This window comes from Metopolophium dirhodum, chromosome 7, assembly GCF_019925205.1.
Source record: "Metopolophium dirhodum isolate CAU chromosome 7, ASM1992520v1, whole genome shotgun sequence".
In the NCBI taxonomy this organism is placed as follows: Eukaryota; Metazoa; Arthropoda; class Insecta; order Hemiptera; family Aphididae; genus Metopolophium; species Metopolophium dirhodum.
In genome coordinates this window covers 27,070,444-27,089,949 of record NC_083566.1, presented here as the reverse complement: position 1 = coordinate 27,089,949, position 19,506 = coordinate 27,070,444, and the positions used below count along the sequence as shown (strand labels likewise).

The 19,506-nt window shown below is 29.1% G+C and overlaps 2 protein-coding genes across 4 annotated transcripts in view; both read right to left on the bottom strand.

The window, feature by feature from the left end:
• Nucleotides 1-3,588: 3,588 nt before the first annotated feature.
• LOC132949143 (uncharacterized) lies at nucleotides 3,589-5,716 on the bottom strand. The gene is made up of 4 exons (XM_061019920.1): nucleotides 5,710-5,716; nucleotides 4,486-5,013; nucleotides 4,314-4,419; nucleotides 3,589-3,739 (listed from the first exon to the last, which is right to left on the bottom strand). The coding sequence occupies exons 1-4, from the start codon at nucleotides 5,714-5,716 to the stop codon at nucleotides 3,589-3,591; spliced, it is 792 nt and encodes a 263-aa protein (XP_060875903.1).
• Nucleotides 5,717-12,817: 7,101 nt separating this feature from the next.
• Nucleotides 12,818-19,506, bottom strand: part of LOC132949211 (CCN family member 5) — a 300,914-nt gene continuing 294,225 nt past the window's right edge. For all 3 annotated transcript variants that reach the window (XM_061019975.1, XM_061019976.1, XM_061019977.1), the window contains exon 7: nucleotides 12,818-15,909. In XM_061019975.1, coding sequence (XP_060875958.1) covers nucleotides 15,535-15,909 — 375 coding nt within the window. In that variant the 3' untranslated portion in view covers nucleotides 12,818-15,534. The remainder of the gene's footprint in view (nucleotides 15,910-19,506) is intronic.

The following is a 19,506-nucleotide window of genomic DNA, read 5'->3' as shown; positions in this document are numbered from 1 at the left end:
AACCAAGTATAAAGTGCCACAACATTGTGAAACAAGGTGGGTTTCAAAACACAAGGGCATTCAATTTTATAAAAATCATTTCATTGATATTTTAAAAGTTGTTAATGCATTTAAAAAAAGTACTAAAAACAAGAAGCTGCAGAGGCAAATGGTTTGGTCATACAACTCGCTAAGTTTGAAGTCATCATATTATGTGTATTTAAATGAAATATTAAATATCATTAATTGCTTATCAATTAACTTGCAATCCGCTACGCTTGATATAAAACGATGTACATTATTAGTTAATGTAACAAAGCAACAAATTATGGAATTACGAAACGATGAGAAGTTTTTTGAACTTTATGAGCAATCAATGGTGATTGTTCAAAGTTCTAAAATACCTACGCCATCAATGATAATTTGTCATCATCAAACAGAACACGACAAAATTCAAGTACTTTAGCGGATTATTATGTAACAACTACCACTGGTAAAAGAATGGCTTTTTCATTTGATGGCATAAAAACAGAACAAAAAAGAATATTTTCTAATATTTTAGACATAATATAATATTCCGAAATTAACCAACGTTTTAATCAAAATGATGAATGTATGCAACTTTGGAAGCTTCAGACCAAAATTCATCAACATTTTTAAATACTGAAATAATTTGTCGTTATGCTGAAACATTTCCATCTTATCGATCAAATGAATTCATTGCCAAATTAAAACACCAATGTCAACTGGGTAAACCTTATTTTTATCTGTATCTGATCTTTTTGAATTATACCAAGAATTAAAAAATACTAAGTTGGATTTGAAGAATTATCAAAAATGATTGAAAATATTTTGGTAGTTCCAGTATCTAGTGCCTGAAGCAGAAAGGAGTTTTTCGACAGTGAAAAGAGTAAAAACGTATCTAAGATTAACGATGACGAGTTGCAAACTAAATAATTTAACTTTGCTGTCTATTGAGAGAGAAATAAGTGGAAAATGTATGGATAATCCATCTGCTGTGATAGACGAGTTTGCATCAATGAAAAAAGAAAATTGGAATTTTCAATTCAAGAATATTTTAGTGGTAAAGCTATATCTATAAGCTATTTTTATTTTATACTATTAGTTTTAAAATTTAAAATAAATGCATGTAATATGCGTATAATAAATGTATAATCTACGGTATTCTGTTACTTTTTATTGAATAAAAATATTAATTGGTAGCGGTGATCCGTACATAAAAATATCGGGCCTACCCACATAAAAGTGTCTAGCTACGCCACTGATTATTTTGTTGGGTCAAATACCGTTCAAATGTAATACAAGATTGTTGATTTATTGTTACAATAATACATCAGTTTAAAAATATTAAAGCATTTTAAGCATTTGAAGTTCGGATTTTAACAAAATGTATCAAATTTAAAATTAAAAAGGTGGGTAAATGGATGTCGCTCTGCTGTACAGTAGATTACAAGTGGGTCATTGTAATGGATGGTGTTAAATTTGATGATATTATTGTGAATAAAGTAATTTATATATTTACCTATTTACGTGGACCATTGTTTTAAATTTTCAATCCTTATCTATAAAAGTTGAACATTTTTAAAATTTTTAACTAGAAAATAATTAATAATTTTAAATTTGCTAAATGTTGTCGAAATTTGAACTTTAAATGCTTATAAAAAAAATGTTGCCTTTATATTTTTAATATTTTTCAACTGCTATTAGAACGATATATCAGGAGCCTTATATTAAATGTTCACGCTTTTTTATCCAACAAATAAAATTTTATTGATATTTATAGAAAAGAAAACTGAAAAAATTGAAAACTGACAATGTCCGTAAACAGCTCAAAAAGAGTCAAATTATTTTCAAAATGTTCTCGTGTATAGGAAATGAAAATATAAACATTCAGTAAAATTTTCATATATCTACAGTTATTCGTTTTTGAATAACAACAAAATAGCAAAATCGTTACATGAGAAATCGAGTGAATATCAAATGTTGTAAAAATATGAATTTCAAACGCTCATAAAAATTTAATTTGACTTTCTTGTAGACATTTTTTTTTGATAATTAACTTATGGATACTCTTGTATTACATTTTAAAATCTTACATTTAAAAATAAAAATTTTTATGAATTCTCAACTCAAAATAATTTGCTAATTTTCGTGATTTTTCCGTATTTTGTCAAGATTTGAACTTTAAATGCTTATAAATAAAAACTGTGACTAAGGATTTTTAATTTTTTTCATCTGCCTTTCAAACAATAACCTAGGAGCCTTATATTAAATTTCCAAACTTTTTTAACCAACAAATAAAATTTAATTTATATTTATAGAAAAAAAAACTAAAAAAAATGGAAACTGAAAATTTATTCACAATAATAGTGAGGACGCTACACCAAAACGTATACGCGTGTAACGGCCGAGAGAACGCGCTGTTAAGTGTTTTCGCGATCCGCATGCACGCGACGTTTAAGTCACGCCCACTACCCGCAGTCGGCGGCCGGCCGTCGATTGTGCTCAGTCGGGACTTCGGGAGCGACTTTCATTATTCTATGAACGTTCGTCTAGGACGTCTCTCATCATTATAAAATATGTATACGTAAATGCCGCCGTATTATTTTAAATGTCCGCGCGTACCCATGATCTATTGATTATAATTTAAGTCACTGCTTACCTTAATATATTATGTAGCATTGTATAGATCGTATAAACTGTATAACATAGCTTGATTTGTATTTATTGAATAACTACTTTTCGAATATAATTAAATAGAAAACTTCTATATTACCTATTGCCTATTGGTAATCATACGTAAATTCTTTTGGAGTAGATACAATATACATACCTATAATTTTTTATTTAAATAAAAAATCAAATATAGGCAAAATTTATTAAAATTATATTAAGACCTAATATATATTATATATATATATATTAATATATAATATAATATGATAACCTAATATAATATATTATACATTTTTGAAAGTTATACTGCTTACCTAAATATAATATGTAGCAATATATTATAGATAGTAAAAACGGTAATACAACATAATATATTGACTTTTAGTTATCGCATTATTACTGATTCAATTATAATACAAAGAGTAAAATATATTTATTGTTGAAAAATATAAAATGCATCAATAATTCTACGACCAGAACTGCAATAGTATTTATAATATATTCATTATTATTATTATTTATTATACATATTATACAATCACTCCTAACTTTTCGCTCACAACCATACTTACGCGATTGTATTTATCTCGTTATTACTTATTAGATACCTACTTCATGATATATAATATATTAATATAGTATTATTTACTATTAGGTAAAAAATAATAATGAATAATACCTAATAAATAACCTAAATACCTAACCCCTAGTCTCAAATAAATTAATATTTCTAAATACTTATCTAAATATTAGTTTTCTTGTAGGTAAATGTGTTGAGTATATTTTAAGTATAATTTTGTATAATATGCCTATACCACATATAATTTGTATAGGACAGTTTTAATTATAACTAATCATACATTTATTTACATTTTAAATAAATATTAAAACCATATCACTTTTATAATTATATTAAGATTTTTTAATTTTTTTCAACGATACTATTTTAAATCTTTCTTGCTGTTTTTCTAAAATGTCATCCGGATCCCTGATATCACTTATTAACAATCTTTTGCCATATAAGGGATCGACGAGTTCAGGCAAAAGACAATTTAAATAAAACCTAAAATACAAATTCGTGTCATATTCAATTAAATTAGTAGGACTGATATTGGTACTTTAAACTACTTACGACATTAATTTTTCAGACATATTTTGTATCCAAAATGTATGATCATAATAAATTTTTTCTACAGTGGTCCACTTTTCAGTGTATACTACCAAATAGCATAGTTCACGTTTAGTAATATGCAGTTGTCCAATAACTTGAAAATAATAATTACTATTTCGTTTTACTATGATCGAAGAATCTTTCATTATCCAATTTGGGAGCTGTAACATGTGTTATAAACACAATTTCAACTGTTATCTGCAGTACATAATTACCTATATATGTATTTCAGTACCAACAATTTTAGATTCTGAACGGAGTGATGAATATATTGATTTTACAATGATGTGTGGTTCTTTCTATTTTTGTGTCTGGGGACAACATTTGGAGCAGTAATAGTGCTTCAATCTTACAAATCAGGGGGGGGGGGGGGGTTGTTTCTGGTAGCAAAGTGAATGTACGATTTTTGTAGTGATTGTATTTTTACGATGATAAAAATTATTGGAAATAAAATTATTCATATTACCCATCACTTACAAGTTTTTTGTTGAAAGCTTCGATTAGACTTTCTGAATTACGAGCATTGTAAGGACACTTAATTTCTATTATGGCATTTTCTCCAACTAGACCATCTAATTAAAAAAAGAATATTTAAATGACTAGAAAAAATACATCTATAATTTAATAAATAATTATACCTGGACTTGCTGCCAAATATGGTAGATCAGAATCAATAATAAGACCACATGTTTGGACGTTTACGTTATACATTTCTTCGAACTTTTTCCGACCTTTCGATTCCATAACATTACCATAGGTTAGTTGTTTTGTTTTGGGATTTGGTGCGTATAGCAAGCTATGGATTTTTTTCTTACAACTAGTGTAAGGTCGCATTTTGCATATCGTGCCAAAATTTGACGCTGTGATTCGAAGTCTTCTTTCTTTAAACCAAAGAGAATTATTACTTTGATCTCTTGTACAAATTTCGATCTCAATTCTATCAGCCTCATTAAGTTTTTGTAAAAATAAAAATTTTTTTTTGTCATAATCCTCTTTGATCATTGTATCGATTAATGGTTCAGCTAACCCATAATTTTGATCCGCTGCTGTACATTGAGATCGGCTTTTGAATTTTGAGCTAGTATTGTTAGAAAACAATTGTCGTCTTTTTAAACAATTGGCTCTTATACGTTCTACATTTTTTAAATATTTTTTGCCAAATTTTCCTTTAAAAAACAGTTTATAGATACAGAATAAAACATAAACACATTAATGTTATACTAGACAGTTGGATTTACCTGGGCTTATATTTAGAGATTAAAAATATTATTTAATTTGCATACTTACGTCACGGTCGTATTCAAATTGTGCGAATCATTAATCTCTATAAATTCTTCCGAAGAAGTTACTTGATTTTGCACACTCGTGGTGGGTTCCAAGCTAGTAAATATATTTATAGTTAGTGTTTTTCTGATCCAAGCTTGATTTTGAGATTTTATTTAATAAGTAAAAAAAAATTTACAAATCATTGATTTTTTATCATGACAAAAATAACAAACTATTGAACGTAATTAGTATGAATTTGTACGACCATTTTCGGAATTTTTACGCAACTTGTTCAACGAGAAAAATGCATTTGACATTAAATACTAACTCTTTATTTATTTAATGTGTACAATGTACATTCATGGTTTAAGATAAAAACATTTTAATAAGTGTTCAAAAATGACTCAAATAAGCGAAACATCAATCGAAACGACAATCGTGCGAATTTCGAAGTTAGTCGTGCAAATTCATGCTAATTACGTGCTGAAATTCTGAATGGTGGCGTAATCAAACTGTAGAAATTTGATTGATTTCGTATTCGAGCGGTGCTGGCGCAACGTACGTGTAAAAAAAATGGTAGGTATTATTCAACTTACCCGACATTATCAATTTCGAGATTTTCTGGATTCAAATTTTGCGGTATTTCTTTTTATAATTATACACAAATTATTCATTGGTATCCAAGTTTGCATATTATGAATAGAAGATAGACAACTAATTAGTAAATAAATACTTACGTAACATGCCGATTTTTTCTAGCCATGCTTAATCGGGCCTTCATTTCCGATTTATGCTGTTTGTTTTTTTTTTTAACAGTTCGAGCTTTTTTGTAGGGAGACATAATAAAAAAACAATTTTCACAGCACAGTAGCAATAAAATAAAATAAACAATCAAAAAAAAAAAGCGTGACGTTCACTGTTTGATATGTAGATCACAATTCCCAAATGAAATTACTACATGTATTTATAAAAGCCGGCTTCAAACATCGACTTGTGTGGCAAATAATTATTAATGTGGTACAAATTAATATTTATCGGAAATATTGCTATTTTTGTATCGACAATTTGGATATTTATAAACTATGCGCGCCTTCGATAGACCGGTCTTTCGATGAACGGTGCGTTACCGTGCGCGGTGTGGGGGGTAACGGGTACAGTTTTGTACACAACCGCTATTATAGCCACCAGAGCAGGCAGCAGCACTATACGGTTATACAAATACGAATTTTTTTTCAAAAACATGTCTCAGGAGAATCACTCTCATTTGGGCTACATTAATTATACAAATACCTACTTTCGTAAACACAAAGGTGAGAACATTATCTGTGTTCCTATGTTGGATCTTTTAGATACCATCAACATAGTAACTTTTAATAAATGTTGAATATTTGGTTATTTTATCATTTTCTACAGTCCAAAACAGCCGACTGAGTAAACGTATACTTATTATCCAACATAGGAACCCAGATAAAATTGTTATCCTTAAATGGTCGAAATTTGAATTTTGTGCGATAAATACAGTTCAAATGAGAGCAATTCTACTAAAACATGTTTTTAGGTGGCGAAAACCGGTGTGTAGCGTCCTCTTAAATATACTTGGTAATGTCAAGCCTATAGGCTGACTGACCGTTTTCGCTCAGAATCGTTTTTCTTATACAATGATATTATATCATTGAATTCGAATTTAACACCATCCATTACAGTGACCCACTTGTAACCTACTGTACAGCAGAGGGACATCCACTTACCCACCTTTTTTTATTTATTTTTTTTATTTTTTTATGTTTGTAAGCTGTTGTCCTGAAAGGGATAATACTCTATAGTTATAAACTAATAATAGCTAAATGGGATAAAACTGGTTTTTCATAACTCATAAGTAGGTACACCATCATGTAAGTTTGTAACATTTATAAAAGCATTTATCCAGATATCAAATACCTATGGGTACTAACTAATAAACTAAACCCATTATTTTACGACACATAAATTATTACTATCACATACTGAATGGATACGAATTTTTTTTAAAGTTAATTTTACTTTTAATACACGATTGCACTATATGGATAAAAATGTAGTTAAAAAACGGTAAAAAAATGAAAATAATTGATCAAGTACAAAAAAAAACTTTCAAAATAATTAAGGATGCCCATGAATAACCTTAAATGAGAAAAAAAAGTGAGTGAAAATAATAATTTCGATGATAAAAACAAAGAATTCGATAAACTAATTGTCCCAACATTTTGATTTCTGTGGATGAGGAAAATGTAAAAGTGAGTGTGTAAAAAGTGTGTGTCCGGGTATACGTTGCGGACTCCGTGTACCAGGGTCGCACGCGCTACTCGCTGCCGTTCTTCGATGTCGGTGCCAGTGATTGCGACGGCGGCGGCGGCAGTTGTAGTTGGCGGCCATCGCGATCACAGCATACGCTCCTGGTACATGTGTTCCAAACGGCCCCCGTCATGATTTCTAAAACGTCGCAGCAACGTTCCTGCAACGTCCTCGCAACGTCCCCGCAACTATGTGATTGTTATGCATAGAACAGTATATTATGTGTGTGTGGAGACCAGGTAACAAATGTTATGTACCTAGGTTATGTACCTATTTATTTATATGTTACTATAAAGGTTCAATTACTTTATAATAAGGGATGTTGATATTCCAGTGAAATGCCGGTAGGCTATATAGAATTTTTAATTTTGATACATAATATAAACATACTCTTATCGTACACGTTATAAAAGATATGGACATATTGAAAGCCATTTGATTTTTTTTACTGACAGAAAATATAATGGATTTCATTTTATGTGTTTGATTTTATAGTCAGAGAAAATCGGACTAGCTCAACCTGCAGTGTTACTGGTGATAAATCATGAATGATGAACATAACAATGTTTGATAAAAAAATAATAAATTTTGATTGAATGTTGAATACAAAGTTTAACGATAATGACTGATACAAATCAGGCTGATAACAAGGGAAATTCAAAATAGACCTACTGGACAGAGAAAGACGAAGAGAATAAAAAAAATATCGAGTAACGAATATCTTGCAATAATAAATACTTCTGAGTAAAGAAGTAATTGCAGATATCTAATTTATATATGAGACTTCACCAAATCTGAAGGATTAACATTTTTGAAAAATCGTGTTGATTTAAATAAGTGCCTATATCAACTCATTATTTTGAAAAGTTTTATCTTTTTTGAAGATATTTTATGAGATTACAAACCAACTTTTTAAAAAAAAGTTATATTTTTTAACAATATATTGTCGTTATAATTTTTAAATTTTTAACTTTTTTTGCAGAATTTCAATAGGTATCTATAACTCGAATTTCGAACGAGTAGGTACCTAATTTATTAGTTATAAGAAGTACCATTGATTATACATAATTAATGGAAGAACATATTTCCTATTTAGATGAGCGGAAAAGTGGACAATCATTTTACGGGTACTCCTGTGCCAATCTAATACTCCCCTCATCTAAACTTTAAATCACCAATGAACTAGGTACTGGTTTGAAATTCGATTTTTTTGTATTGAAATTATCCAAAAAATGTTCTGCTTGAGAATATAATAATATTAAAAATGCCTATTTTGTCGTTCAAAAAGTAAAAAAACCATAACGATACAAATTTTAAAGTTTTGAGGATTTTAAAATAATAAAAGATTAAATACCGTTTATTGTTTTTACTTTTATTACTATCGTTTTATTATTTATTTTGTGACATGCCTAAGTAAACTATGCTTTATATGTGACGTCACGCTCACGACATGTCAAAGGCACGCGATATTAAATCATAACGAATTTATCAGCTTATAATATAAGGGCATACTATATAGTGCTTAAGTGCATACCGTGTTATACTGATATTACTTGGCTCACAGGAGCGTTTGGTAATAATACCAATCGTTTTTTTTTTTTTTTTTTTTTATTGAACAAAAATTGTATTTACAATCTGTATTTTCAAGTTATACAATAAGTAAATGTGATGTGGTTTGATTGACGGGAGGGGGAAGTCACCCAATGGTGGCACACCGTAAACCCGTTTTAAATTTATAGACAATAATAATATGCGCCAGACAGACACTATAATATTAGGTGCGTACCTTATACATTGTAATAATTACTGATTCATAGAATCAAACGCGTTTATATCAAATCATAACCCGTTTGTGATGCCCTATATAATATTATATTAACAAAATCTCAATACATTAAATGTTAGGCAGTAAGCCTGTGAGTTGCCAATAATAAGACACAGTATACCACTCGGTAAAATGTACCTACCTAATACCATTCAACCATTGTCTATAGTACTTGTATTTATGATTAATGCTAAATGCCTATAATATTGTTATTTGAAGTAAAATACTGGTAAACTGCCATGCTGGTGCTATATAGTTATAATCACCATAGTACTATGATATAGATGACAATGAAATAATTGCTTTTACCGTTTTAATTAGGTAGTTGAAATCAGAGCTGTTTTTAATCATACGGTAACATCATATTTTATAAGTAGGTATACTGCAGCTTTAGGCCAATATACGCCAAACATAAACAACGTGATGCTCAAGATTAATATAATACAGAATTATTAATAGAATAATAATTGATATAGTTTCTTTTTCAGGGCTTTGCACCTAAATTATTTATTTTTTATTATTATAAGATTTTGATTAGAATTAATATTATAAATATTATTTCAACTCTGAAAATGTATTATGATTATTATTATACCAAAAATATAAAATGTTCATTTACATTGTTTTCTAGACCGAAAACCCGTTTCATACAACCCGAAATGGCGAAATATATTGTATGCAAGTCAATAAAAAATTGACGAGGCACAATACATTTATGATTTATAAATTAAATGTTATAAACTATTTGGATAAAACGAATGTCATATGAGTTATGAATTTTGGTTAATTCGGATGTTTTGAAATCAAAACTATTCAGGTATGGGTTTCCGGTGTTACAATTGTCGATTTTTAAGGATTTTTATTGGTTCTGGTTAATTTTGTTGCTAAGGCGTGTTCTTTTCTTTATTATAATTTTTTTTTCTTTAAAAAATTGTACCTATATAATATCAGCTTTAATTTTTAATAAATTTGTAGTAGAGCAATGAAAAGTTGGATACCACTCTGCTTTACAGTAAGATACAACTACACAAGTGGGTCACTAAAATTAATGATCTTAACAAAAGTTTTAATTCAATGATAAATCATATTGTACCTATACGAAAAACGATTTTGAGCAGAAATAGTCTGTTAGTCTAGAACAGTGGTCGGTAATAGGCGGCCATATAGATATGGGAAATTCCGTAATGAAATTTTTAATGAATAAATATCGTTCAAGATCAACTGATCTCTATTCTTCACCTTGAAATACTCCGCGCATTAGTTGTTCTCCAAAAGTATTAGATTTAAAAAAACTGGTCAATATTATATCATATTGATTACTTTGCTTTAAATAGCTTAAACTGTATTTTTAACATAAAAATAAACACATTAGGTATATTAACTAGGTAGCTATATTACTTTTTCTTGGCCCTTGAAATTTTTTTTTCAAATTATCTGAACCACCTTAGAATTTAATGACCCACCCCTGGTCTAAAATATTACCAATTTATTATATTATATTTTATGATATTATTGTTATTAAAGTAAACGTTCCATCACACTCTACCTCGTATAGTCGTATGGTAATAATCATCCTATACACAAAATGCTCCGCCAGTTCGACAAATCAGCTTATTATTTTGACCACTATTTTAAACTTTTATTTATATTATCTATGATTCTATGACTATTAACCTTATCACCTGTGATTATATTTGTCAAATGCTTTATAGCTTGAAAATACATGACGTATTCTCCAGTGGCATAGTCAGGATTATGAATAAGCTGGGGCCCGGGGAAGGGGATGGGTAAGTATAAATTTGGAGTATATAATCAGTAAGGAGAGTAAATTTTTATTTTCTATTTAGAAATGTTATTAGGTTTGGAATAGCATATAGGAATTACAATTTCTGTTGGATTTTTAGATGAATTTTGCTTCATATATGGTAAAGCGTGGAGTGTCTATAGAAATCCCAACAGAAACTGTAGTTTCTATACGTAAACCTAATTATAATATTAGTGAACAATATATAATACATTTACGTTTTTATATATTTACAATTTATTACAAGATGATAAAATTACAATAGAAGGTCGTCCGGGCGCATAGGCTTGAGTCGGAGTACAGAAGATGGATCATTTAATATTTCATATTATGTTATATTATATTAATTTACAAATCCGACTAGTAAAACATTTTAAATTTAGATTTAACAAAATTCGTCCGATTTAATTAATAACATAATTGGAATACCTACCTAAGTTGGTTTGAGGAATTAAAATTCGTATTTATTCGAAAAAGAGCTTCATTAATAAATTGGTTCTCTATTTTATAAATATATTCAATTTTACATCTCTATGTTCATCTTACATCTTATTTTGTACATATTGCAATATTATTTAATATGTTTGGGGCCATTATTGAACTCAAAAATTGTTTTAGGTGCTCAGAAGCTGAAAATTAGCATTTGGGTTCACAACGGCACTGATATGGTTAATATTTTTTATGTAATGTACGTAATCATTTTCTTATTAAAAAAGGCGAACATTTACCTAATTTATGACGTACTGTAATATTTTTTCAGGTATTGACTGTTATTATTAATTTTTCATTCTTTGGCTTATTCTCAGTTTTTCAAGCTTGTTTAAGATTTTGGAGGATTATTAGTATATTACAGCAATCAATTTTATTTTGATAATGAACTTTTTTTCTACAAGATAAAAGTCAGCTATGAATTATGATCTATATATATAATACAAGAAACTGAATAACGATGTCGCAAAATATATATGTGAGATCATAGACCTATTAAAGTGTGAGAAAGCCGTAATATTTTAATATTATATATTGATATTCCTCATCAGTTATCACAATAAATTAAAAAGTTTTCTAATGACTACCTTGCAATAACAGCAATATAATACCTATGTACTATGTACCCTGTGTTCTATACTATACTGTTGATTGTTGTATTTACTAAACCGTAGATTTTTGCAAACATTGGGAACATATTTTATAAGTTGAAATTCTCAGACCGCTCCAGTGAGTCCTTTCTTATTGCCATATACTTAGGCACTAAGTAGTAGTTGTTAGTATAGTATAGTACCTAAGAATTAATTAAAGCTTTTTTAAATCATGTACCTAATGAAAATATTGTTGTACACTTTATTTTATACTTTAAGTTAGTAATATATAAATATGTAGGAAAGTACTAATTTATTGATATAGAATTATAAATTATTGCATCGATGCGATATATTATATTATATTAAAAAAAAAAAATAAAATGCTTAGTTATTAAAATATCAAATTATTTTTCGCTGAAGTGAAATTGTAATACAATTATTGTCCACTAACTACTATGTCGCTATGCATTTATACACATTATACGCTACAAGTCTACAGCATGAATTATTACTACACAGTACCTACTACAGTAGTTCATCTGTTCATATATTATTACTCCAGTCATATAATTATGACTTTTAATATACTGATAATAAATTAATATTTAAAAGTTATAACCAAAATGTACCTATTTATTAATAATAACTGTTACTACCAGAATAAATTAATTTTATGAGTTCATATGGAAAAAAAAGTATTCAACATTACAAATAATAACTTTTTATTGAATTCGATTAAATATTACAAATTGCGATATAATATCTTATACGTTAACAAAATATAATTATACATTTTTTTTGCCTTTTCGTATTCATGATGACAAAACGATATTTGAAGTACTTAATACTTAGTTAATATAATTATGTGAAATTTTGAAAATTTTCATAATTTCTTACATCTATAATATTATATAATAATATGACTGACGGTTAATAAACAAAAACATTTATACATTTTTTTTTTCAATTTTGTAACCCTTCTATATTATACTTATTATATTAACCAAACCAATTTATAATGTAATTATTATTTAGTATATTTTAGGTAACAAAGTGTGGATATGTTAATATTGAAGGACCTAAAGGTGAGGGCAGAATAAAAATATCCCATTAAGGCACTGTATAAATAATACCTTATAGTGTTGGCCTCTGGCTGTAAGTCTATCGCTAATACCTGTTACTGGCGTAGGTATAAAGTGTTCATATAATGTCGTAGGAATTAATCGTTCAATATTATTCGTTAACAACTGTAAACATCTTCTACGGACAATAATAGCAAAATATTGTGATAATTGTATCGCTAACATTTTTCCGGTGAAAAAGTAAAAGATTATTGGTCGTCTGCGAAGGTTTGTCAGTCACACGTAATATTATAATGTAATACTGAATACTGAATATTATATATTATAAAACAGAGAAAACATAAAACTGTTCACCGGAAAGTCGGAAACGTATAAGTACTACGTTCATGATGCTTTATGAACCGTTTTTGAACAGTGTCTTCGAATTATATTGTAATATTTTAGTTTTGAAGCCAACGGTTTAATTTTCAATGCAAACAAATCGAACTTATTCGCATGTTTTGGAAATGTGTATGGATTTTAAATGCTCTTTATTGCCTACGGAGATCATCAGCATGTGATATGAAATGATGGTAGGTACCTACCTATATAATATAGAGATCTATTTTTAAGTAATAATAATATATATGGATATTATTGTTATACATGTTTGATGCAGGTACGTGTGGTGAATATATAAAATGGTGCAGTGTGGTCAAAGCTTGTAAGGATAAAACGATTTCATATCTTACTTACAACAACAAAAAAATAAAAATAATTATTATAATAGTTCATTATTCACATAATATTAATCTAGTACAATTCCAAACGGTACATTTAAAAAAAATGTGTTTTTTTACAAGCATATAACATATTAATTTTGGCAAACAAAAAATATCCAAATTATACCCTTGTTAATACATATATATATATGTATATTGTATATTATAAATAATATATAATATCATTATTAACATAATATAATATTATAACATTATAATTTTGTAACGTCATTGTTACAATTTTTTTTTTATATTATTTGTTTCATTATATACGCGTCGGTACGTTGCACATAATAATTAATAACATATAATAATATATTATACCTACAGCGTATTATACATAATTATTATGCATACAACGAATCCCATTAATTTTAAAAACAGAGTAGGTAAGTGGAGTAAATAATTAACAACTACTTGTAAAGTTGTAAAATACGTCAGATTTTAGTGTGCTTTATGTACAAATTGAGTTAATGATATATAGTTACATTGTGTATAACTGCAATGGTTCTTAACGGGCGATTATTATTAGTGATTGTATTTTTGGCGCGTTTGAGATGAAATAATAGTATATTATACAGTTGGTCCTCCCGGGAGCGTATTTTATTTTTCAAAAACACGAAATTGAATATTTTCACAAAATTTATTTGTATTCGAAAGCGATACTGCAATGGGCTTTATAGGGGTTTTTGAAAATTTATCACCTCAGTGAATGGAATTTGTGTTTTTATGCTGTGGAAAGTGGAACCTAAGTGATATTTTTGGTCTTTATTTAACTTCATCTATGGCCGTGAGGTCATCGTACACTTTGCGGGGAAACGTTATATAATATAATATAAGTATACGCGAAAAAAAATCTATCTAAACCAAAACTCAGATTATTGACGATGCACACATCATGTGTAATCAAATATATCTACCTAAAGATGAAGTGTTTCTCAAAATTTGGGTCGGGACCAGATTATTTGGGTCACGAATAGTTGTGCGGGTCCAGCTGACCATAGGATTTTATTAATTTTGAAAATATTTTTTTATATTTATAGTGTAATACAAAATAAATAATTTTATTGACACGCACTGAACACACCGCAGGAGGTTCATTAAAAAAACCATAGGCTTTTCGGAGTGTTGAAATCAACGGAGAACTATTATACTATATTTGGTGAGTGCAATGATCTCAAGAACCTCAGTTTAAACTAACTTTTAATAAAATATTGCTGGAAAAATCGGGTCTCAAAGGTCGAGAAACGCTGCAATGATAATAATAATTCTAACAAAAATAAGAAACGTCGATCTTAAATCGTAAACAAAAATTCTCAAAAACTCCGCCGTCATGTAGTTTGTGTGTCGGGTATATATGTATCTGTGTGTGTGTGTGTGTGTATGTGTGTGTGTGTGTGTGTGTGTGTCGCGAATGTTGAAATAGGTATGTAAAATAATAAACGTTCACAGTTCGGCCAAGTCGCGGGCGGCTGGTTGCTGCAGGGGCATCGGCGTCGGCTTCAGACGCCCAGCGGTTCACGGCCGCCGCCGTCGTCAGTCAGCGTGCCGCCGGCACGTGCACTTGACGATCCACTCGACGTCCACGTACACGCTGTGCACGTAATCGTCGGCCGTGGCCGAGAAGGGCCTGCGGACGGGTTCCCAGAGGTCGTCGCCGGGTACAGCGCCGTCCAGCCGGTCGTGGCCCTCCACCGGGCTCCGGCACAGGAACTCCACCTTGACCGTGGTGCTGAGCTCGGGGGCACAAACGATGCCATTACCAGTGTTGCCGTCACCTCCACCACCACTCGCCGATGGGCACGCGCCGCCACACCGTTTCGGGTGAAATGTCTTCCGGCTCCGGCAGTCGCCGAACTTCAGCCGGACCGGTGTCGTCGACTTGATCGTCGCCTTGCACTCGTGTCCCTTCTGCGGAATCACACGAGCAAAACGAATATATAGATAAGAATCGAATTAAAACGTAGTGGACCTCAGTGGTGTATCCAGGAATTTTGTTTTCGTGAGGGGAGGGTGGGCTGATCAGTTACATATTATTACACTACAAAATAGAAACCATTATAACTACAAAATAAGTGTTTAAAATAACTATATTTACAATGCTCAGCACCACCTGGATACGTCACTGGTCGACCCGAGGTCGTTTTAAAGCTTCAGGTCGATGGCCCAAACAATTTACGATACCAATAATAATAACAATAATATAATATTATTAGAGATTATAGGTTCTTGAACTCTTCGAACCATCCGTAACATTTTTAAAAGACGTAAGTCCGAATTCAAAAGCCTCAAACGATTTAAATAGTATAAGAATATAATGTTCGGTATATTTTTATATTGATAGTAAATATAAGTTATTGTTAGTTACAACTTACAATATTATTATTATACATCTACTTTACAATGGTAAAAATAGTTTAAGCTCATCAATTTTTATTAACCTGAATGTTTCAAATACATTTTAGTTGAAAGTAAATTATTTTATTTTTAAGTTTGGGTATGAAAATAATTCAAATTACAATAATTAGAGTTCAGAAAGGATGAATACTTTGTTTACAATATTTTTAATTATATAATCATTATTAATACCTATATTTTTTTTTGTTTACACTTGGATGTTTTATATACTTCATATGAGCGTACAGGACATGCGTGGCTATTAAGTTACTCAGTATGATTTATTTTTGTTTTATAAGCCCAATTTTATATCCTAAAGCAGATAATTTTTTTATGAACTTTGTTATACCAGAGTTTTGTGAGGAATCCCTTGCTACTAAACAAACGCATGCTCTTGTCAAAATCATTAAAAATAGAAGTTCTCGATAAATTTAGTAATAGTGTTGGTCGCTGTAAAAAAATATTAAAACTATACGTACCTATAAAAACACAAAAATGAACTAGTACTATGTGTTATATATCCAACAAATTCACCAAGGATAATATAAATAATAATTATGCAAGATAAATGTGTGAATTTCAAGTTATTCCACTAATATAACTACCCTAGTGTACATTTTACGGATATTAATTTAAAATTGTATTTTTATTAGAATAGGTCATTATTTTTAAATAAAAAAATTAATTTTAAGTATCTAATTACTATAGATAATATTATATTCATAATTATAAAAGTTTGTAATTAACTGTGATCGAAGAGCCAAAGTTACCAATGTAGGTAAATGTTATGCAATTAAGGTATCATTACCAATAATATACCTAAACAATATTAACGGACAAAACATAATACGACAAATTATATATTTTATAGTTGGAACAACATTAATATAAACTTAATAACATTATAATATTATAATCATAACGGTATAACCAGTGTTCGGATTAGATAAGTAGTTTTTTATCTAGATAACGATAAAGATTTATGCAACTCTTATGTATCTAGATAGAGATAAAAGATAACTTAACTCATATTTATCTAGATAAAGATAAAGATACAATTTTTTTTTAAATTGGTTTTAAATTTAGGTATATTTTAGTTGGGCACTAGGAACATAATAATAATAATAATGATGATATAAATAAAAATAATTACATTATTTAAAAACCATAAAATTGGTTTGAGAATCTGTATAAATATTTAAATGCATTTGTACAATTTCGTGATTTTTATCAATAAAAATGTATGTAGATGATTAATTTAGATGAGTAAAAAAATTATCTAAGATGAACGTTTAGAAACCTTGTAACTATTTATCTAGATAAGATAAAAGATGAACAAATAATTATCTAGATATTCATCTAGATAAATTTATCTAGATAAGTTCGAACACTGGGTATAACTGGAAATGTCGAATGGTATGTACATTAGTTTGGTTCCTCTATAAGAATGTCTCATCCAAGTGCACCTAAAATGCCTATCCATAACGCCGTGTTATAATTTTACTATCTAGGTGCAAAAATCGCGTATAGTGGTTTCACTTAACATAATATTACTAACACCTCCTTTAAAATTAAAATAATGTGTTAATATTCATTAAGTTATATTATAATTAATAATATATTATACTCAATAAAGGTTTGAAAAAATAAAAATTAGATAAATTACTACAATAATTGTGTTTTGTTTATATTCGAGTTAATTATTGTGCGATTTCTCCATTAGGACATGAATCGAACGAGGCCGGGGGAACTGGAATGATTGAAATACACATTTGAATGCCGATCCCATATAATTGATTGTTCTTATTTTTTTATTCGTATGAAATTTATTTTGGCAAAATCGCTGTTACATGTATTATTTTTTGTGGTAACGAATTTCACGCGCAGTTACCGTAGTAAATCGTATTACACCGGTGCGCCTACAATAATTGTAGATAAATTATTTATCTGCATAAACTTTGGGACAATCGAATTTATAAAGCCGTGTTTTGTAAAATGCAATTAAAAACTGTTAATATAGGTAGTGTTGTTAAAATATTATGATGACGAACTTTAATAATACCTACCGCGTTATACTGTAGTGCAGGATCTTTACTCGGAAAGTCGTGAAAATGCATATTTTATTGTTATTGAAAGCTGGTAAAAATATACAATAGTATATTAAAATAATAATGATAAGTCTTTATCGTCGTGAAAGGCGCATATTATGATAATGGGAAAAATAAAATTTGAGACCCATTACAGAAAGTATAAATAAACGTTATAATTATTGATTTAACTGTGTGCGTATCATAGCACATTTATTATTATCATTGTTTGTGATTTCGACAAATGTAATTTCTAAATGGACAGAATGCTAACACCCAACAAAAAGACTGAAGAGTGGATATATATTCAAAGAAGACAATTTAGTTGTAAGAAGGGGATATTAAATGGAACGCATGTGTCGTATATACTATATTATAGTATTACAAAGGTGGCTGCAAGGAATTTGCGGTCAAAGAAACGCGTATAAATAAAGAAACCGCTGTAGTACTGTTAGCCTTGGGGTAGTATATAGGCACTTTATATAACCTGTGACAGAAGCCAAAAAAGCTAGTTGGTAGAATAGACATTTTGTCGTATATTCTTTCATTTAGACACCGCCAACAAGATTTTAGTACTTTAGAATCTATTATTTAAAATACTCATCTACTTGGTAAATGAGTTGTGTTTGGTAAAACTATTTTTGCATTGGTTATCGTAAACAGTGATAAAATATGTAAAAATTTAATCATGAAAATGATAGTTAAAAAAACACCGTAGTTAATAAAACGTCCTAAAAAAAATAAAAAAATGTTGAAATATTGTTTGACTATTATAATCACGTTTGTGTTCGTTTTTTTTATCGTTACTTTTACCGTACATTTTTCATATTTGAAATAATGTACATAAAAAAGCCATTCTAATTATTATGATGTAAATTTGCCCTTCATTGACCATAGTAATTTTATTTTTAATTAGTTGCATTCATTCGTGTGCGTATCGTGGTTTTATACCCCGTGCACGAAGAGAATATTAAAGTGAACATGGTTTATTTTTATTTTCTTAAATGTGGTGTGGGTTTAAAAA